This window comes from Pocillopora damicornis, chromosome 10 (assembly GCF_964200805.1).
Source record: "Pocillopora damicornis chromosome 10, jaPocDami1.2, whole genome shotgun sequence".
Taxonomy (NCBI): domain Eukaryota; kingdom Metazoa; phylum Cnidaria; class Anthozoa; order Scleractinia; family Pocilloporidae; genus Pocillopora; species Pocillopora damicornis.
Genome location: NC_142679.1, coordinates 1,700,854 through 1,722,627, shown reverse-complemented (window position 1 = coordinate 1,722,627; position 21,774 = coordinate 1,700,854). Strand labels below are relative to the sequence as shown.

Below are 21,774 nucleotides of genomic sequence, written 5' to 3'. Positions count from 1 at the left end.
GATATTGCACACCAAAACATCTAATAAGTTTATTATTATCCATGCAACTGCGTGTTTTTCTGCCAGGTCTTTTTGTTCATTTCTCATAAGGCGGGAAAAGCAAAGCGGATAGAGAAGCGTAGCGCGCGCAGCCGACTAGTTTTTATAATGACCAACTGTACAAATAACCGAACAATATCGGTGGATATTTGTACTCTACTTTGTGCAGTTGGATAATAATAACGGGTAAATGCAATATGTTATCAATCTCTAGCACCTACACAAGTCAATTAACACAAGGAAGACTGAAAGACTACCGGCAATTAGGTTTTAGAAGTTCTCTATGTGAAGGGCATTTTGCAAGGGTGATCTTTAGACTTGTCAAAGCGCCCACGCACAACTTCCCAGAGATTTGCTGTCGTCCAAATAGCCAGTGGAACCAGGTTAGTTATCGCAACCAATATGTGTCTTTTCCATCTTTTGCGCCAAACAGCCATAACTGCTATATTCTGAAAGTGAGTCTCGATGGCCAAGGATACGCCGGTGAAAAACCATTCAATAACCAGCGGAACTGACGTATGAATTGCAAATTCCTGAAGCAGCTTTAACAATGAAATGTTTTGTGAGTAAATGAATTGATATAAGTACAACAATCCGTTAACAGATACAATAGCAGTTGATTCACATAACATGCCTAAAATGGTAATATCAGCCATTAGTCTCTCACGGCGAGGAGTGCGAAAAGTTCCCCAAGGAGCTAATTGTCTTTTCAAGATCACGTGACAAATATGATCAATGAAGACCATGGTGCTTCGTTCTAGGACTTCTACCGCGCCGTGGATTATTCCAAGAACAGCGATGAGTTTGAGGTTATCAAGCTCTGCCTGCATTACTCGAAACATGATCGCTGATCCAAAATACAACGGCACTAGCAAGATGTACGAATATCCTGGATGAGCAATTTTCTTCAAGCGTTGAGTGCAAAGTCGTAAGATTACCTTATACATAGCTCCAAAGACAGGTGAGAAGAGTGCAATAAGGAGTTTTCCATGTTCATTTTGCTTGTTGTACATTGGATAAATAAGCGATGCTATAAAGATGCCAATAAAAAAAGTGAAACAACCTGGTGTTGTCAATTTTATAAATAAACTCGTTCTACTCGACAGGTTCCGGAAGTGATTTGTTAGGGGATAAACTTGGCAACATGCGCTTATTAGAAAAAGAATGTTAAGAGGAATCCTCTGAGTCACAGAAAGCTTGGAATGAGATTTTCCAAAGACTTGAAGGACAACACGATACACTGTATCCATACAAAAGAAGACAAAAGCAACAAGAATAAGTTTTCTTTTCACGCCCTTTAACTGATACGGTCGAAAAAGAAAAAGCATTCCTGCAAAGAACCACATGTATAGAAAGGCAACACCTATCACGTCAGACAATGTTCTGATCCACTGTATTTTAACTGGGATTGTCTCCCCTTGGTGAAGTTGGCAGTTGCGTATCGTTTCGTAAGAGACGTAAGAGATCATGATATAAAAAAGGCCAATGATGGCAGGTGTTAAAAGTGAAATTAATGCGCCGATGTACATTGATTTACAAACTGTGTGAAGAATGGATGGTCTGAACCGCTTCCAAGCCATTTCGTCATTTTCATCTTGCTGTTCGTCTTCATCTTCCTCTGGTGAGCTCGCGTCAATGACCCGATATCTAACTCGAGAATTACCAACTGACAAGAGATTATAATCTTCGTCCGATGGCGGTGAATATTCCTGATAAATAGGTTTATCAACGGGCTGACAATTCCACTCTCGACACTCACTGCTCAAGCTATCGTCGTATCCAAAGATCTCCACTTCAGGCTCATCAGGGTCGTAATGCTCTGTCGCGCCGCGTGTGAAGCTGAATAAAACACGGGCAAAAACTTCAATCAACAAACTGTCATTCATTATCCGCGTTAGATATTCTTCGAGAGAACACTTGAAATCTTCGATATCGAATGAACATGTTTCGAATGAGCTCCAGAATTTTTAGTATGATGTTTTGAAAGTGAAAGTGCTAACAAAGCAGAAACAATACTCCGGCCATCTGAATGTTAGCGAAAGTATTCACTACTCCACTTGTTCACTGAAAATCTGAGGAAAAATATGTTGATGTTCGATATATATTATATGTATTTCTATCGTTTGAATTTTAAACAAATCCTTATAAAGAGGTAGTCAGAATGAATACTTCAGCTCGTTGGTATCTAATGAACATGTTTCGAATAAGCTCAAGTTTTTTAAGTATGAAATTTCAGTGAGAGTGCTAGCAAAGTAAAAGCTATTTAGCCCTGTCAGAGGATCTGGTATAAAAGCTTCATTTCCGTTCCGCGGAAACAGGCCAAGTGTCGACCAGAAGAATCCAACTCTATACTGTGCTGCGTGAAAATTCAAGATGTGACATGACAACGATTGGTCAGTAATAAATATTGATGTTTTTCTAGAAATTGTGAGACGTAATTTCAGCAATGAACATTTTACTCGGTATTGTATCAAGCGGGACATATTCTTTTTTTTCTTTGAAATTAAGCGCATTGTTCTTTAATATCCATGATTGAGTGTTGCTCTGAAAGTAAATTACCACACCTCATTGAACAAATAGAATATCAATCACTTCTACGCCAATTTTAACTTAAGAACTTTGTTCTTTAGGGCAAACATTTCACCAAAGACCTCTTATTTAACAGCCAGTCTCGAAAAATACTGATTTCTTTAGCAAAGAGATAATTTTCGTGTATGACGGAACTTCACTTCCTCATTGCACAATGCTTACGTATGCAAATCGTTTTCCATTTGTCCACGATGATTGAAACGGGTCGACAATATTTGCTTTTGTGTCGGTTGTTGGCGCAAACACCTTATCGAAAATAAGCTTTCTGTCAATAATTTAAAGAATATTAAAAAAGGAACTTGTTTGATTCAACAAAAAATTGTCAGAGCTGAAAGTTTGATGAAGAAAATAGCAGACAGTTAGGAGAATTGTTGCCGGAATCTTGAGGGCGGAGTAAAAACGCCTCCATTGCATTTCAGGGTGACAGTTCTGAAGTTTCGAGATTTCAGCCCTCAGTGATGTTCAGTGAACATTTACGAAGTAATTCAAAATAACAATGATCGGTCAACTTAAACTGAAGCTTCCCAATGTCCATTTATTATTTCTAGATAAGCTTCCATAAGTTTTTTTCAATGATTATCGCTTTCTTTGGTAATGTGTCGAGATATAACATTTTATTTTTCCTGATTTCAGTTGCAATGTGCATCAATATCCAATACCGATTAAGCCAGAATAGCTTAATATTTTCAAGGCATAAAGCCTATTAAGACCCTAATCATATTTCTTTCAGTTTTTTTCAAAAAGTAATCACTAGATATATCAAAATATCTCTTTATGTGTTTTCATGATGACAGGACTTCGCTTCCTTAATAAATAATGTCTGCGTTTTCTCATAGTTTTCTAATTTTCCACGGCAATTAAACAGTTTCATGCCTTTCAGTTAACAAGCATTCAGTTCCTTTGTGTAAGCTTCGCCCTTGGTCTATATATAAATCGAAGCAGAAAAAATTTGGTCCCTAGCTTTAAGTACGGACCTCTAACTTGGTCAGTAAGAGGTATTTAATTAGCTTCAAATATTAACCGAAAGCCTATTTTTGACACGATGTTTCTGTTAAGGAAGTTTTTTATCCATGCAAAAGAGTCACGGTAATTTGATATCATTTGGCTTTCGAGCCTATTTGGCAAAAACTTTCTAACCGTTCTCAATCGTGGACAAATGGGAATCTGTTTTAAGTGAAGTTCCGTGATGATGAAAGAATTCAAAAGATATTTTACGGGACTGATTCTAAAGGAACGTATCTTGAAGTCATTGAAGAAGTGTTTGCCTTAAGGACAACCTTCTCAGCTTAAAACTGAGGTAGATCTGATTCCTAGGTATTTTATTTGTTCAATAAGGTGTAGTATTTCCACTCTTAGAGTTACAATCAGTGATGAATGTTAAAAAACATTGAGCTAACCCTCGGCGAAAACAAAATATTACGTCACGCCTGATATAGCAATGAGTCACAGAGACTATTACTAAGATAAAGGCTGACTACCTCTCTATAAGGATTTGTTTAAAATTCAAACGATAAAAATATCAAAAATTTATAAAATTGACGTCAACATTTAATTTTTTTTTCTTCAATTTTCAGAGAACAAATGGAATAGTTAGTACTTTCGCTAACATGCAGATGGCCGGAGTATTGTTTCTCCTTTGTTGGCATTTCCGCTTTCAAAAATTATACAAAAAAAACCTGTAGCTTATTCGAAACATGTTCATTCAGTATCGAAGATGTCAAGACTCTCTAACGCGGATAATGAAAAATAGTTTGCTGATTGAAGTTTTTTCCCGTGATTTATTTAACTTCACAGGCGGCGTGACAGAGCATTTTTCGACCGTTCCAGTTAAAGGGCGGGAAAAGAAAACTCTTTCTTGTTGCCTTGACAATGACAACACCCTACCGCTTCCTTTCTTTATTGGCGTCTTTATGACATCGTTTATTTATCCAATGTACAACAAACAAACTGAACATGGAAAACTCCTTATTGCACTCTTCTCACCTCTCTTTGTAGTTGTCTTTAAGGTAATCTTACGACTTTGTGCTCAACGCATGAAGAAAATTACTCATCCGGGATACTCGTACATCGTGCCGTTGTATTTGGAATCAGCGATCATGTTCCAAGTAATGCAGGCAGAACTTGGAAGCCTCAAATTCATTGCTGTTCTTGGAGTAATCCAGGGCGCGGTAGAAGTTATAGAAGCGAAACACCATAAACTTCATTGTTCATATTTGTCATATGCTCTTGAAAAGAAAATCAGCTCCTTGGGGAAGTCTACGCACTCCTTGCCGCGAGAGACTAATGCTGATATTACCATTTTAGGCATGTTATGTGAATCAACTGCTATTGTGTCTGTTAACGGCGTCTTGTATTTGTATCAAATAAATAAAGGGGTAAGTTTCTAAAGAAACTGTGGTGCTGCGTCGGTGGGAGAGTATAGCAGGTAATTTAGTGTTAACAACTGGGTTGAAAACGTAAATTAGCCACCGTAAAGGGTAAAAAAGCTGACGTTTCGAGGGTCAGCCCTTCGTCAGAGCGATTAGATTCTAATCGAAGGGCTAACGCTCGAAACGTCAGCTTTTTTACCCTTTACGGTGGCTAATTTACGTTTTCAACCCAGTTGTTAACACTAAATTACCTTGTATTTGTATTAGTCTACTTTCTTACAAAACGTTCCACTTTTGAAGCTGCTTCAGGAATTTGCAGTTCATACTACAGTTTATACAATGAAAAATTGTCAACTGAATACTAGTGAAAAAATTAGTGGCTGGCATGACGCGGCGTTTCGTCTCGGCCAAGATACTCATCAGATACCTTCCGTAAATACAAAGCGAACTCGTCGAGCATCGCGCTCAAAGTACCGTTCCCGTTTGACAATTTTTCATTGTATATATTGTAACTCGTAAACACGCGGCTGCAAATCCTTCTGCGATAGAGGGCCAGACTGCTAACATCTTGACTTCGCGAAGGGGACTTTGAGCGCGATGCTCGACGAGTTCTCTTTACGAAAGGTATCTGATGAGTCTCTTGGCCGAGACGAAACACCGCGTCATTCCAGCCACGACTTTTCACATACCACAGTTCTGCTGGTTATTGAATGGTTTTTCACTGGCGCATCCTTGGCCATCGAGACTCTCTTTCAGAATATCGCAGTTATGGCTTTTTGGCGCAAAAGATGGAAAAGACACATTTTGTTTGCGATGGCAGATCTGGTTCCAATGGCTCCCTAGACGACAGCAAATCTCTTGGAAGTTGTAGATGGGCGCTTTGATGAGTATAAAGGTCATCCGTGAAAAATGCCCTTCGCAAGCAGAACTTCTAAAAACTAAATCCTGGCAGGCTTTCAGCCTTCCTTGGGTTAATGGGCGTGTATTGCTCAAGATTGTTGACTTGTTGCATTCACCGAAACGTGACATAAAGGACTGAAAACAAAATTGATCCGCTCAGCTTGTGGAAGGTAAGAAATCTTTCATTCTTTTCTGAATCCTAGGTATATTTGCGCCAGGCGACGACGGAAAACATTTAGACAGCGAGGAAACTTTAACAGGCGAGCCTGCGAGGTGCTTGGCACGGTTAAAAAAAAGAGCTCGCAAGAACGCCATCGTTTACCGTTTACACGGATGATTCGCTCATGCACGCGCCTTTCTTCTTAATAAAAAAATGGCAGGTCCTAATACTTAATTCCGATATAGATATAGATACCGGAATTGTAGTAAATTTATCATTCTAAACTTTTCAAGAAAGTGTATTTGGAGTGCCCTGTATGTAGATAAAATCGTGTTCTACGGATGTGAGACATCAGAGATTAGCTCGATATGAAATTATACGTAGAGTAAGTTGACAGTATTTTCGAAACTTACGCGACAATCTTTAACCACTTATTTCAAAACATCCTTTCAGATGTAGATGCTCTCACGATGACAGGACTTCATTTGTTTGATAATAGTTCTATAATTTTCCATGGCAATTAAACAGTTCGATACCTTTTCCTAACGAGCACTCAGTTCTTTTGTGTAACTGTTTAATGGAAAAACCCTCAGGCAAAAAACCCGAATCGAAAATGAGCTTTCGATCAATTGCTTCTCTACGAGCTTTTGTTGGTCTAAAAGCTCTCAGTTTTATCCATGAATACGGTTTGCAATGATCCGCAGTACTTGGCAGGGTTTAGAGGCGTGATAGTTTCTCCTTCTGTTTTCCATACATGCACTGTATAGAAAGACTAGTAAAAGGGGACACACTTTCTCTTCAACGAGTCGTCCTCTTTAAATCTAGCTCTTGAGAATTCAGAGATGCAGAAATATCAAGATATGAATAGAATTATATGTATAGAATATATGTTTTTTTCACTACTTATTTTTTTCCAAGAGTTATTGTCATAGTTATTAAACCTGCCTGTGTTTATAAAAATTCAGACTTGAAATACAGACCGCCATACAATTCAATTACATACAAAAACATTTAGTTACTTGTTTTAAGAGTTGGTTTGTGTCATAAGCTGTGCTTCCAAGCGAAGTGGCCTTAAGGGCTTTTGAAAATTGACTACGTGTTTAACAACGTGAGCAAATTTATTCTCTTCCAGTTTGTTCTGTTGCCTAAACAAAAACTGCATGTTCCTGCTTTCATTTCATTCAAAGAATCAGAGAAAGTCTGCGCTCGCGCCATCCTCAATCAATACAATTTATGTTTCCTGTGTATGCAAGTGTGCACCTTCACGTAATTCTAAGCGCTGTCTCACTTACAGACTATTTGTCGCTATGCAATGCAAGTGTAGCTTTTTCGTCGTTTGGTTATAATTTGACAGGTTTAGAACGACCGAAACCATTTTCAGCCACTCTGAGGCTTTTAGGATTAAAAAAGCAAAGAGCCCATTGTCTCGAAACTTTTTGCTTTTCACTCGACTGAGCATCAAAGGCAGAAAAAAAGGATATTAACTGTATTGAGTTCGCTGAAAACGCTGTGAGTTTGCTTCGTAAGCACTTTCAGTATGGATGTACTTTCACTTCCCAAGTATATATCCACCTAAAAGATCGCAGCTATTGGGAAAGATTGCGTTTTGTATCGAAACTTTAACCTGTGCAGTTAAAGTCGGTCATTTGACGGGTGAATAGTGAGCAGCAATACACTGATAGAGGTGTTTGGTTACGTTGTGTTCAGTTTTACTCGTACCCATTGTTTCGAAACTTTTTCCTTTTCACTCGACTGAGCATCAAAGGCAGAAAAAATGGATATTAACTGTATTGAGTTCGCTGAAAACGCTGAGTATACAAAAATTTACTCAGCTAGAGTTTGCCTCGTAAGCACTTTCAATACGGATGTACTTTCACTTTCTAAGTATATATTTACCTAAAAGATAGCAGCTATTGGGAAAGATTGCATTTTGTATCTAAGTTATAAACTGTGCAGTTAAAGTCGGTCATTTGACGGGTGAATAATGAGCAGCAATACACTGATAGAGGTGTTTGGTCACATTGTGTTCAGTTTCACTCGTGGTGTGTCAGAGCATTACAATCCAGAAGAACCTGTATTGACACCGGAGACGTTTGGCTACGATCCTTTAGAAAGCACCGGTCGAGAATGGTATTATCATCCCGTAGATGAGTTTATATTTCAAGAATACAGCGATAGAAGGGATACAGCTTTTTCTTATCTTCCTTCATCAAGTCTTAATGTGAGATGTATAAACGCGTGTGCACCAGAGGAAAATGAAGAGACGTTAGGCGGCCAACAAGATGAAGATCGAGCAATGGCTTGGAAGCGGCTCAGACCATCCACTCTTTCCACAGTGTGGAAAGCACTGTGTACCGGTGCTTTGATTTCATTGTTGACTGCTGCTATTCTAGGTGTCCTATATATAATGATAACCTACGTCTGCTATCAAACCATATACAACTGTCAATTTCATGACACGGAGACAATTCCTGAGAAAGTACAATGGATCAGAACATTGTCTGACATCACAGGTTGTGTTTTCTTGTACTTGTGGTTCTTTGGAGGTGTGCTTTTACTTTTTCGACCATATCAGATAATGGGGTTGAAGGGGAAACTGTTCTTAGTAGCTTTCCTCCTGTTTTATTTGGATACACTTTATCGCGTGGCGCTTCAACTTCTTAAAATATCTCATTCTAAACTTTCTGTGTTAAAAAAGATTCCATTGAACGTACTTTTCCTCTCCAGTATATGTTGGCAAATTTATGTCTTAACAAATGCGTTTCGCTCGCTATCAAAAAGGCTGAATTTATTTTTCAAAATTCTAATGCCAAGTTTTTTCCCTTTCGCAATCGGCATCTTCGTAGCGTCTTATATTTACCCGATGTACAGCAAGCAAGATGGGAAAGGAAAGCTACTCATAGCAATCTTCTCGCCTCTCATCGGGGTCGTTCTTAAGGCGATCTCTCGAATATGCGTCCAGCGGTTATGGCGCATAACTCATCCAGGACGTTCGTTCGTCTTGTTAGCGCCGTTGTATTTTGGAACAGCAGTTATGTTTCGAGTGTTGCAAGCAGAGCTTGACAGCCTTAAATCCATAGCTATCCTTGGAATAGTCCACGGCGCTGCAGAAGTCATAGAGAGAAGCACCATGGTTATCATTGATCACGTTTGTCATGTAATTTTAGAAAGAAAATCAGCTCCTTGGGGAAGTTTCCGCACTCCACGGCGTGAGCGACTAATGGCTGATGTCGCTATTTTAAGTATGCTTTATGAATCAACTGCTATTGTTTCTGTTAACAGTGTTTTGTACTTGTATCAATATATTTACTTACAAAATATTCCACTTTTAAAGCTGCTGCAGAAATTTGCAATTCATACCTCAGTTGCACTGGTTATTGAATGGTTTTTCACCGGCGCATCATTGGCCATCGAGACTCGTTATCAGAACATCGCAGTTATGGCCGTTTGGCGAAAAAGATGGAAAAGACACATTTTGGTTGCTATAGCAAATCTCGTTCCATTGGCAATTTGGACGACACCCAACCTCTTGGAAATTGTACATGGGCGCTTTTATGAGTTTCAAAGCCACCCGTGCAAAATGCCCTTCGCTTAGAGACTTGGAAATCATTTCGCTGGCGTCCGTTCAGCCTTTCCACGGGTGACGGTCTTGTAAGCTTCTCTTCGATACCGCCTTACATTATTCGGTTCGTAGCGGAAACGAACTTTATGAAGAAAGAATCCATGTTCCGTCTGCTTGTACAGAGAAAGAAAACTCTGACCACAATGATTATTTCTAAAAGACCTGCAAGGATGAAGATTTCATTGGAAAGAATAGCAGAGATTGTGTCTCACTAAAATAAACTCCATTCGATCTAGCGCTTTGAGGCAATTAAATATGGAGAGTTTCAGCCTACAAATTGAATTAATCACAGCTCTTATGGGCTACGAACATTGTCGTAATGAAACAGTCAGTGACAATATTTTGTTTGAGCTCGTATGGGTCTGCTTAGCACCTCTTTGGGTTTGGGTTCAATGACATACGCATGCACATTATTTGAAAAATAGTGCAAGGGCTCGATTTGGTATCTTAGAGACACATAACATAAGACTGCTACGCATTTATAGCTTGAAACTTGCCTTCGAATTCTTTGAATCGTGTAGGTAGAAATTCTTTAGAAAAACTCATAAAAATACAGAGCATATGGATACCTTAACAAACTGAAAGTTGCAATACCCTATAGCTTTAATGGTCTCGAGGTGAAAACCAAAATAACTTAGACTTAAACACTCCATGTAAATTGGTTAACTAAAATTACATGGACCATGCTTGTCGGTTACTATACTTAACCAATTAGTAAGTCATCCAACATACAGTTAACTCTGTAATTTATATACTGGTTGTTTCTCAGCATAATGGTCGCACAGACATTTGCGTTAGAAGTTTGTTGTACAGTATTTTTACGTTGTTGCTTTACTGAATTCTTAATGCTCAGTCTGGTTTCTATCCAATAAATAGATTCAATGTTGCCGCAGGAGATTCAAAATTTGTTTTTATCACATTTTGACGCCATATGTGATCTATTACTGAACAAACGCATGACAACATGGAACATGTTTGCTTTATATGATAAAGAAGCAAAACTGTTTTGATGACTCAGCTGCGCCACATTTTGACGTAATCTGTGATCTGTTACTGGACAGACCCACAACAATATGGTATATGTTTGTTCTAAACAATAGAGAAGCAAAACTGTTTGATGGTGACGTCACCTATGCGTCTGTCCTCCGATAGATCATAAGTAAGAGGCAATTAAAACGCGCGCGTAATATAGCTTTTTACAACTTACTTAGCATATACACGTGCACAGGAAAAGGATTTTATGTACACCAATTACCACCCTCTCAGGTACTTCCTGGGAAAGTATTTAATATTTAAGTACGAGTAGATATATAACTTTGAAGAAAAAACTAATTATACAATAACAGGAACAAAATCTTGTTTAGGCAGTCATACCCTGATTCGTCACGCAACAAATCTGGAGAATTATGTGAAAACCTCCATTTATAGGATGGGGTAGATATGATTATTTGAAGTTTTATGATTAAAGGCGAAAATCTTATGTTATTATATCAATGCCCTACAAATAAACATACCAGTAGCCCAAATTGTACAGGGCATATGAAAGAGGAAACAGAAGTCGACACGCAAAATCTATTTTTTCCGGGAGAGTTCTTTTTTTCATCCCACATTTAGTTCTGGGTGACTTTGGGTTTCCTTCAAGACACTGTAAGAAACTGCCATTCTTCTGCGATAGCTCTGATGTCTCGTCATTCAGGCCAGTGTCGTTATGAGGGGCTGTGGCTGTCACTAGTAGGACATGAACTCTTCCCTTAGCTGGGGATTTGACGTAATCACCTGATATGTTCAAAGGTTTGGAGCTCCTGCGATGACGTAGATCCAGTTTGCTCAAGGATAATCGAGAAGTGTTCTACAAAATCATTCAAAAAAATTATTTTTTCGATTTGATTCACTGTCACGACCATACGGGGATTGAAACCTCGGTTCAATGTCAGTATCTACCCTTCCCCTGGCCTAACATTAACTTTAACTTGCTATCAGTTGACTGTTGTTGGACTTGGGGAGGGGTAACTGCGCAGTTTCTCAGATACTGATATTAATCTCAATCTAAATATCCCACGCACTGTCCCTGCAATATCTTTTTAAGGAGGGAGGCGGTTTAGTCTCTCTAGGTCAAAAGGAGATAATTTCACAATTGGAAAAAAAAGTGGAAACCTCATTACCAGTCCTTTGTTGTGTATTCCTTCCTCCTTGTTTTTTTCATTTTGCTTCTCATTTGCGAGTCTATCTGCCAGTACACACTCAACCAGGGACAGAAAGATAAAAAGAAATAACGTCATTAGAAACCAGTCCACTCCTTTCACATAGCTCACCTGCAATGAAGTTACATGTATCGGGTATCAAGTAACGCTCAAAGTTATGCGATATAAATATCTCTATATAAATTTATAGAACTTAATCCAATTTTCCTGTTTTTTTTTAATTTTGTTTGACGTGAGTTACGCAAACGTGACACTGAGCCAGAAATACACTTTGATTACATATTGTTGAGAAGTATTATCCACAGATAGAAGTATTTTGGGGTGTGAGAGGCACGGATGTTGCATTTTTGGTAACGCCATGATTTAAAGTTCCTCACTAGTAAATGGGTTTACAACGAGCCTTGGTTGTCAACAAGGGCAAAAATACATTTATTCTTTTCTAAATTAATTTTAGATATGTACGGCCAATATTTATACGGCGCACGTATAATTTTTGCAGAGAGCGAAATTTGTTTAACTATTTTTTTTTTAAAAAAGGTGTCCTTCTTGTGATGGTTTTCTTGACTGTTGATAGCCTAAACCATAACGAATTTTCACGAATCCCTGCATACCACCGTCTGTTAAATGCATTTCATGTTTTAGTCATGAGAGTTCTCTGACCTTAGGCAACATGCCGTTGATGTAACCCAACAAGAAAACAATTGTGAGAATGCAAGTGATGCCGACAGTGAGCCTTTTAACACAATCCAGCTCGGCATAACGAGGAAGATAAATGAAAGGTACAGCTGGATCATGTTTGTCATTCTTAACTAAACAATGTTTACAGATATTCACAACACAGAAAACCTCGAAATCTAATATTTAACAAAAAAATAAAAAACCATCAGCAAAAAAAATGCACTCTTACAACAATATCTACAGAATTGTATGTCTAACCCTTGGTAAACAAATAGAATCTGCTTCATTACGGTTAATGAAATGAAACTACGAAGTGACAAGAACAAACCTTGCACAAAAATGAATGAAACATGATATCTGTTTACCACCTGAGGTGGATCATATGTAAAAGTCAGTTCTTAGTTGGCTTAATTTTGTCGAGTGTAAAATTCCATAGTTACAGAACGAGTTTTTGCAAAGTAATTGTTGATCTTTGTGGACGTTCAAACGTTTATATCGCCAATGTAAATCTCTGTTAATATACAACTATCATTGCTTTTCTGACACAAACAAAATGATAAGGAATATTATTATGTATTACAGTAACTATGAAAACTCTGATTTGTTTGAGAGAATTCAGTCATTATACATAGGCGTGTGAAGTTGAAACGATAACCCAATATCTGCAGCAGATATTGGGTTACTATGTTGAGTTTCTCAAACTTTTGCAAACTCACAGAGAAGTGTCTTCCATGGCAGATTGTTTCAAAAAAATGTATGATAAAACTATTACTTAATCAATTTTTTATATAATATTAGGGACAGGAAATTGTTTGGCTCTCGGTCATGATCTCGAGTCAAATATTCTCCCGTCTGGCTCTTCCACTCAGTCATTAAGTAAATAAAATTGGAAAGTGAGACATAATAGTCAACCTCGTTTCTTAACCCTCACCCCACCCCTTGGGATGAAGAATGGGACGTTTCAGTTACGCACTAGCATTTGAACTTAAAGAGCAAAACTTTACCAATATTGCATCTAATTTAGTGCATAGCTTAAAACTTTAGAACAGATTGGTTTACGTCTATTTTTAGCGGAATATTGAAGGTCGCTATTACTGATAGTGAATCGTAGTAAAAATTATTTTTGATCTTAAAACTCTGAAGCGTTGAATTCGTGCTTGAGTGCATTTGTACTCAAGCATGAAGTTCAGTAGATTGATTTTAAGAGTCTCGTGAGAGTTAACTCTGTTTTTCCAATCTACCAATCATCTTGTTGAGTGCGTGACTGCTGGACAGTAAATTATTTCACTTAGACACAGTCCGGTCCAAATACTCTGTCTGGAAAAGTTTAGAACTATAAATGTAATTCAATGTCCGTATGTACATGGCATGTCCATGTTAAAGGAGATATGAGGCATTTTTTTATACCGACAAGAAAGGTGATGTTCTTGAAAGCTTCATGGTAAGATCCTTATAAAACGAGTGCACATTACAAACAGCGCCCGCACGCTTTGAAAATTCCGTGTGTCTTGACTTTCTGTGATGTTTGTTCACGTACATCATTAACAAGTAATAACATGATTTCGCTTGCAATTTACTCGTGCTTATTAACTCCGAATTGGACTCGGGATCATGTTAGTACTAATACATATATTTTAACAGACGCTTTGGTGTGTAGTACCGCTGACACGTAAAACAAAAGTACAACGAGTAAAACAGCTCATCGATATTACACACCAAAACATCTTATAAGTTATTCATTATCTATGCAACTGCTTTTTTTTCTGCTAAGTCTTTCTGCTCATTTCTCATAAGGCGGGAAAAGCAAAGCGGATAGAGAAGCGTAGCGCGCGCAGCCGACTGTTTTTTATAATAACCAACTGTACAAATAACGGAACAATACCGCAGGATATTTGTACTCTACTTTGTGCAGTTGGATAATAATAACCGGTAAGTGTAATACGTCATCAATCTCTAGCACCACCACAAGTCAGTTGACACAAGAAAGACTGAAAGACTGCCGGCATTTAGTTTTCAGAAGTTCTCTAGGTGAAGGGCATTTTGCAAGGGTGATCTTTAGACTCGTCAAAGCGCCCACGCACAACTTCCCAGAGATTGCTGTCGTCCAAATAGCCAGTGGAACCAGGTTAGTTATCGCAACCAATATGTGTCTTTTCCATCTTTTGCGCCAAACAGCCATAACTGCTATATTCTGAAAGTGAGTCTCGATGGCCAAGGAAACGCCGGTGAAAAACCATTCAATAACCAGCGGAACTGAAGAATGAATTGCAAATTCCTGAAGCAGCTTCAACAATGAAATGTTTTGTAAGTAAATGAATCGGTATACGTACAACAATCCGTTAACACACACAATAGCATTTGATTCACATAATATGCCTAAAATGACAATATCAACCATCAGTCTCTCACGGCGAGGAGTGCGAAAACTTCCCCATGGAGCTGATCTTCTTTTCAAGATCACATGACAAATATGATCAATGAAGACCATGGTGCTTCGTTCTAAAACTTCTACCGCGCCGTGGATTATTCCAAGAACAGCGATGAGTTTGACGTTTTCAAGTTCTGCCTGCATTACTCGAAACATGATCGCTGATCCAAAATACAACGGCACTAGCAAGATGTACGAATATCCTGGATGAGCAATTTTCTTCAAGCGTTGAGTGCAAAGTCGTAAGATTACCTTAAAGATAACTACAAAGAGAGGTGAGAAGAGTGCAATGAGGAGTTTTCCATGTTCAGTTTGTCTGTTGTACATTGGATAAATAAACGATGCTATAAAGATGCCAATAAAGAAAGTGAAGCAGGAGGATGTCGTCAATTTTATAAATAAAGTCGCTCTACTCGACAGGTTCCGGAAGTGATTTGTCAGAAGATAAACTTGGCAACATCCGCTAATTAGGTAAAGAATGTTTAGAGGAATCTTCTGAATCACAGAAAGCTTGGAATGAGATATTCCAAAGACTTGAATGACAACACGATACACTGTATCCATACAATAGAAGACAAAAGCAACAAGAATGAGTTTTCTTTTCACGCCCTTTAACTGATACGGTCGAAAAAGAAAAAGCATTCCGACAAAGAACCACATGTATAGAAAGGCAACACATATCACGTCAGACAATGTTCTGATCCACTGTATTTTAACTGGGATTGTCTCCCCTTGGTGAAGTTGGCAGTTGCGTATCGTTTCGTAAGAGACGTAACAGATCATGATGTAAAAAAGGCCAATGATGGCAGGTGTTAAAAGTGAAATTAATGCACCGATGTACATTGATTGACAAACTGTGCGAAGAACGGATGGTCTGAATCGCTTCCAAGCCATTTCGTCATTTTCATCTTGCTGTTCGTCTTCATATTCCTCTGGTGAGCTCGTGTCAATGACCCGACATCTAACTCGAGAGTTCCCTATTGACAAGAGATCATAATCGTCGTCCGATGGCGGTGAATATTCCTGATAAATAGGTTTATCAACGGGCTGACAATTCCACTCTCGACCCTCACTGCTTAAGCTATCGTCATATCCAAAGATCTCCACTTCAGATTCATCAGGGTTGTAATGCTCTGTCACGCCGCGTGTGAAGCTGAATAAAAAACGGGCAAAAAATTCAATCAACAAACTGTTATTCATTATCCGCACTACAGAGTCTTCGAGTGAACACTTGAGATCTTCGATACCGAATGAACATGTTTCGAATAGGCTCCAGTTTTTTTACTATGATGTTTTGAAAGTAAAAGTGCTAACAAAACAGAAACAATACTTCGGCCATCTGAATGTTAGCGAAAGTATTCACTTCTCCACTTGTTCACTGAAAATTTCAGGAAAAAGATGTTGACGTTCAATATTATTGATTATCTGTATTTCTATCGTTTGAATTTTAAACAAATCCTTATAAAGAGGTAGTCAGAATGAATACTTCAGCTCGTTGGTATCTAATGAACATGTTTCGAATAAGCTCAAGTTTCTGAAGTATGAAATTTTAGTGAGAGTGCTAACAAAGCAAAAGCCATTTAGCCCTGTCAGAGGATCTGGTATAAAAGCTTCATTTCTGTTCCGCGGAAGCAGGCCAAGTGTCGACCAGAAGAATCCAACTCTATACTGTGCTGCGTGAAAATTCAAGATGTGACATGACAACGATTAGTCAGTGATAAATATTGATGTTTTTCTAGAGATTGTGAGACGTAATTTCAGCAATGGACATTTCACTCGGTATTGTATCAAGCAGGACGTATTCTTTTGTTTTCTCTGAAATTGGGCGCATTGTTCTTTAATAGCTATGATTGAGTGTTGCTCTGAAAGTAAATTACTACACCTCATTGAACAAATAAAATATTAATCCCATCTACGCCAATTTTAGCTTTAGAACTTTCTTCTTTAAGGCAAACATTTCATCAAAGACCTCTTCTTTAACAACCAGTCTCAAAAAATACTGATTTCTTTGGCAAAGAGATAATTTTCGTGTATGACCAAACTTTACTTCCTCGTCGCACGGTGCTTACATGCAAATCGTTTTCCATTTGTCCACGATGATTGAAACGACCCGACAGTATTTGCCAAATGAGCTCTTAATGCTTTTGTGTAGGTTGTTGGCGCAAAGACCGTATCGAAAATAAGCTTTCGGTCAATAATTTGAAGAATATTAATGAAGGAACTTGTTTGATTCAACAAAAAATTGTCAGAGCTGAAAGCTTGATAAAGTAAGTAGGAGAATTCTTGGTGGAATCTTGGGGGCGGAGTTAAGAACTTCCATTGCATTCCAGGGTAACAAGATTTCACTGCTTTAGTGATGTTCAGTGAACATTTACTAAGTAATTCAAAATAACAACGATCGGCCAACTTTAATTGAAGCTTTGCAATGTCCATTTATTATTTCTAAATAAGCTGCCATAAGGTTTTTTCAATAATGATCGCTCTCTTTGGTAATATGTCGAGATATAATATTTTATTTATGCATTGTGCACCAATATCCAATACTGATTGAGCCAGCATAGCCAAAATTTTACAATTCATAGAGCCTATTAAGACCCTAGTCATATTTCTTTCAGCTTTGTTAAAAAAGTTACCACTTGATATATCAAAATATCTCTTTATGTGCTTTCATGATGACAGGACTTCGCTTCCTTAATAAATAATGTCTGCGTTTGCTTATAGTTTTCTAATTTTCCACGGCAAATAGACAGTTCCATGCCTTTCAGTTAGCAAGCATTCAGTTCTTTTATGTAAGCTTCGCACTTGGTCTATATGTACATCCAAGCAGAAAAAAAATGTTGCATAGCTTTAAGTGCGGATCTCTTACTCGGTCAGTAAGAGGTATTTAATTTGCTTCAAAATATTAACCTAAAGCCTATTTTCGACACGATGTTTCTGCTAAGGAAGTTTTTTATCCATGCAAAAGAGTCACGGTAATTTGGTATCATTTGGCTTTCGAGCCTATTTGGCAAAAACTTTCTAACCGTTTTCAATCGTGGACAAATAGGAATCTGTTTTAAGTGAAGCTCCGTGAAGATAAAAGGATTCGAACAGACATTTTACGAGACTGATTCTACGGACCATATCTTGAAGTCATTGAAGAAGTTAAGGACAACCTTCCCAGCTTAAAACTGACGTAGAACTGATTCCTGAGTACTTCATTTGTTCAATAAGGTGTAGTATTTCCACTTTCAGAACCACAATCAGTGATGGATATTAAAAAACGATGAGCTAAACCTCGGGAAAAACAAAATATTACGTTACGCCTGATGTAGCAATGAGTACCTCTCTATAAGGATTTTTTTAAATTTCAAACGATAGAAATATATAAAATTTATATCATTGACGTCAGCATTTCATTTTTTTTTCTTCAATTTTCGGAGAACAAGTGGAGAAGTCAATACTTTCGCTAACATGCAGATGGCCTGAGTATTGTTTCTCCTTTGTTGGCATTTCCACTTTCAAAACATTATGCAAAAAAAACCTGTAGCTTATTCGAAACACGTTCATTTGGTATCGAAGATCTCAAGACTCTCTAGCGCGGATAAAGGAAAAAGTTTGCTGTTTGGAGTTTTTTCCCGTGATTTATTCAGCTTCACAAGCGGCGTGACAGAGCATTTTTCGACCGTTCCAGTTAAAGGGCGTGAATAGAAAACTCATTCTAGTTGCTTTTGTCTTTTCCTGTGTGGATACAGTGTATCGTGTTGTCCTTCAAGTCTTTGGAATATCTAATTCCAAGTTTTCTGTGATTCAGAAGATTCCTCTCTATGTTTATTGCTTCAGGAATTTGCAGTTCATACCACAGTTTATACAATGAAAAATTGTCAAATACTTGTGCAAAATTAGTAGCTGGCATGACGCGGCGTTTTGTCTCGGCCAAGAGACTCATCAGATACCTTCCGTAAATACAAAGCGAACTCGTCGAGCATCGCGCTCAAAGTACCGTTCCCGTTTGACAATTTTTCATTGTATATATTGTAACTCGTGAACACGCGGCTGCAAATCCTTCTGCGATAGAGGGCCAGACTGCTAACACCTTGACTTCGCGAAGGGGACTTTGAGCGCGATGCTCGACGGGTTCTCTTTACGAAAGGTATCTTATGAGTCTCTTGGCCGAGACGAAACACCGCGTCATTCCAGCCACGACTTTTCACATACCACAGTTCTGCTGGTTATTGGATGGTGTTTCCCCGGCGCATCCTTAACCATCGAGGCTCGCTTTCAGAATATCGCAGTTATGGCTTTTTGGCGCAAAAGATGGAAAAGACACATTTTGTTTGCGATGGCAGATCTGGTTCCAATGGCTTTCTGGACAACAGCAAATCTCTTGGAAGTTGTGCGTGGGCGCTTTGATGAGTCTAAAGGTCCATGAAAAATGCCTTCGCATGCAGAACTTCTAAAAACTAAATCCTGGCAGGCTTTCAGCCTTCGTTGGGTTAATGGGCGTGTATTGCTCAAGATTGATGACTTGCTGCATTTACCGAAACGTGACATAAAGGATTAAAAACAAAATCGATCCGCTCAGCTTGTGGAAGGCAAGCAATCTTTCAGTCTTTTGTGAATCCAAGGTATATTTGCGCCAGGTGACAACGGAAAACTTTAAGACAGCGAGCAAACTCTAACGGGCGAGCCTGAGAGGTGCTTGGCACGGTTAAAAAAAAGAGCTTACACGCCATCGTTGTCCGTTTACACGGCGTTCGCTCATGCACGCGCCTTTCTTCTTAATAAAAAAATGACAGGTCCTAATACTTAATTCCGATATAAATATAGAAACCGAAATTGTAATGAATTTATCATTCTGAACCTTTCAAGAAAGTGTATTTGGAGTGCGCTGTATGTAGATAAAATCGTGTTCTACGGATGTTAGACATCAGTGACTAGCTCGATATGAAATTATACTTTGACTTAGTTGACATTATTTTCGAAACTTACGCGATTATCTTTAACCACTTATTTCAAGACATCCTTTTAGATGTGGATGCTCTCACGATGACAGGACTTCATTTGTTTGGTAACAGTTTTCTAATTTTCCACGGCAATTAAGCAGTTCCATACCTTTTCCTAACGAGCAGTCAGTTCTTTTGTGTAACTGTTAAGTGGAAAAGCCGAAGGCAAAAACCCGAACTTTTAGCTTTCGATCAATTGCTTCTTTACGAGCTTTTGCTGGCTCTAAAAGCTCTCAGCTTTATCCATGAATACGGTTTGCAATGATCCGCAGGGTTAACAGGCGTGATAGTTTCTTCTTCTGTTTTTCATACATGCACTGTATAGAAAGGCTAGTATAAGGGGACACACTTTCTCTTCAACGAGTCGTCCTCTTTTAATCTGGCTCTTGAGAATTCAGAGATGCAGAAATATCAAGATATGAATGTTTTTTTCACTACTTATTTTTTCCAAGAGTTATTGTCATAGTTGTTAAACCTGCCTGAGTTTATAAAAATTCAGACTTTAAATACAGAGCGCCATACTATTCAATTATATAAAAAATATTTAGTTACTTGTTTCATGAGTTGGTTCGTGTCATAAGCTGTGCTTCCAAGCGAAGTGGCCGTAAGGGCTTTTGAAAATTGACTACGTGTTTAACAACGTGAGCAAATTTATTCTCTTCCAGTTCGTTCTGTTGCCTAAACAAAAACTGCATATTCCTGCTTTCATTTTCAAAGAATCAGAGAAAGTCTGCGCTCACGCCATCCTCGGTCAATACATTTCATGTTTCCTGTTTATTTTTTTTTTTTTTGAGAGGGCACGGTAACGAATCCTGCAATCTGATTGGTTCTTTACCTGGTCAGTATTTTCCTATCTCTGCCCACGGGCCACGGCAACACTTTCGTGAATCGCCGAGTACATCCCAAATTTCGTTGCCATTTTTCATAAATATGTCTCGTTTTTCCAACTGGGCAGTATTTTAAAGCAAACACGTCGGTCACTACCTCGAGCCGATAAATAACTTATGAATCCTCTCTTTTCTCTCACTCAAATCACTTTGGTTGACAGAAAAATATTGGTTCCAGAATTAATTTGTTTAAACATTAGTGTCATTACGTTGGTTGACAAGCGGCCTAAAAACCGTCTGCAATTAATTTTAATCGTTCACCAAAAGCACCTAGGGAGTTAAAACGTGAGGTATTTGGTTACAGTCATTCACATTCATTAAATATTTGAATTTTCTCAAACAATTTGTTCGTAGTGAAAGAGCGAGCGAAATTTTAAATTCAGTTCTACATCAAATATACGCTCTCGATGAGTCTTTCCAAGTCCGTTCAATTTGGACATTTGTACCGTAAATGGCACAACAGAAACTGAAGGAATTTATTAATTAAATCCCCTTGTGTCTCCTTGGAATGGACCATTCGAAATTAGTTTTTGTGAAGGAAAGATCAGATTTACACACGCCATTGCAGCAAACAAACGAGCGAACTCTCACAACTTCAAAATAAAAAATTTGAATTTACTCACAATTACTTTCCTCGCCGTTTACTTAATACACACGTACAGAGGTAAATCTTCGTACATGAATGAATCATCGATCAGAGTGAATAATACTTTCCGTTAGAGCATTGAATGTTTTGAAGAAAACATTGTCGTGACAGTCCATGCCAAACTAGTTCCGTTGTTATTCAAATCTTCTTCCGATTTTTTTTTCTTACGCGCTTCCTAATTGACTGGTGTCAGATCGTGACAGATACTTGCAAATATAATGTTTCAAAGTTTGCTTGGAAGCCTTTTAAATCACCTTTATCCTTACGCAA

At 38.2% G+C, this 21,774-nt stretch overlaps 3 protein-coding genes and 1 pseudogene across 3 annotated transcripts; 1 reads left to right on the top strand and 3 right to left on the bottom strand.

Annotated features, from left to right (window-relative positions):
* Positions 1-320: 320 nt before the first annotated feature.
* Positions 321-1,940, bottom strand: LOC149038390 (uncharacterized). Its single transcript, XM_089185072.1, has one exon. It carries the CDS (start codon positions 1,923-1,925, stop codon positions 321-323), a length of 1,605 nt encoding a protein of 534 aa, XP_089041198.1. The 5' UTR covers positions 1,926-1,940.
* Positions 1,941-7,900: 5,960 nt separating this feature from the next.
* On the top strand, positions 7,901-10,571 carry LOC149038389 (uncharacterized). The gene has a single exon (XM_089185065.1). The coding sequence runs from the start codon at positions 8,042-8,044 to the stop codon at positions 9,650-9,652; it is 1,611 nt and encodes a 536-aa protein (XP_089041191.1). The 5' UTR covers positions 7,901-8,041; the 3' UTR covers positions 9,653-10,571.
* Positions 10,572-11,132: 561 nt separating this feature from the next.
* Positions 11,133-21,611, bottom strand: LOC149038388 (uncharacterized). The gene is made up of 3 exons (XM_089185073.1): positions 21,482-21,611; positions 11,842-11,991; positions 11,133-11,528 (listed from the first exon to the last, which is right to left on the bottom strand). Exons 2-3 carry the CDS (start codon positions 11,956-11,958, stop codon positions 11,178-11,180), a joined length of 468 nt encoding a protein of 155 aa, XP_089041199.1. The 5' UTR covers positions 11,959-11,991; positions 21,482-21,611; the 3' UTR covers positions 11,133-11,177.
* On the bottom strand, positions 14,436-16,230 carry LOC113670727 (uncharacterized; annotated as a pseudogene).
* Positions 21,612-21,774: the final 163 nt, after the last annotated feature.

Excerpts from the sequence above, each read along its gene's own strand:
- LOC149038390 (XM_089185072.1), bottom strand. The coding sequence starts at position 1,925 with ATGAATGACAGTTTGTTGATTGAAGTTTTTGCCCGTGTTTTATTCAGC.
- LOC149038389 (XM_089185065.1), top strand. The coding sequence starts at position 8,042 with ATGAGCAGCAATACACTGATAGAGGTGTTTGGTCACATTGTGTTCAGT.
- LOC149038388 (XM_089185073.1), bottom strand. The coding sequence starts at position 11,958 with ATGACGTTATTTCTTTTTATCTTTCTGTCCCTGGTTGAGTGTGTACTG. Across the intron at positions 11,529-11,841 it reads GAATACACAACAAAGGACTG|AACACTTCTCGATTATCCTT; the intron begins GTAATGAGGTTT and ends ATGATTTTGTAG.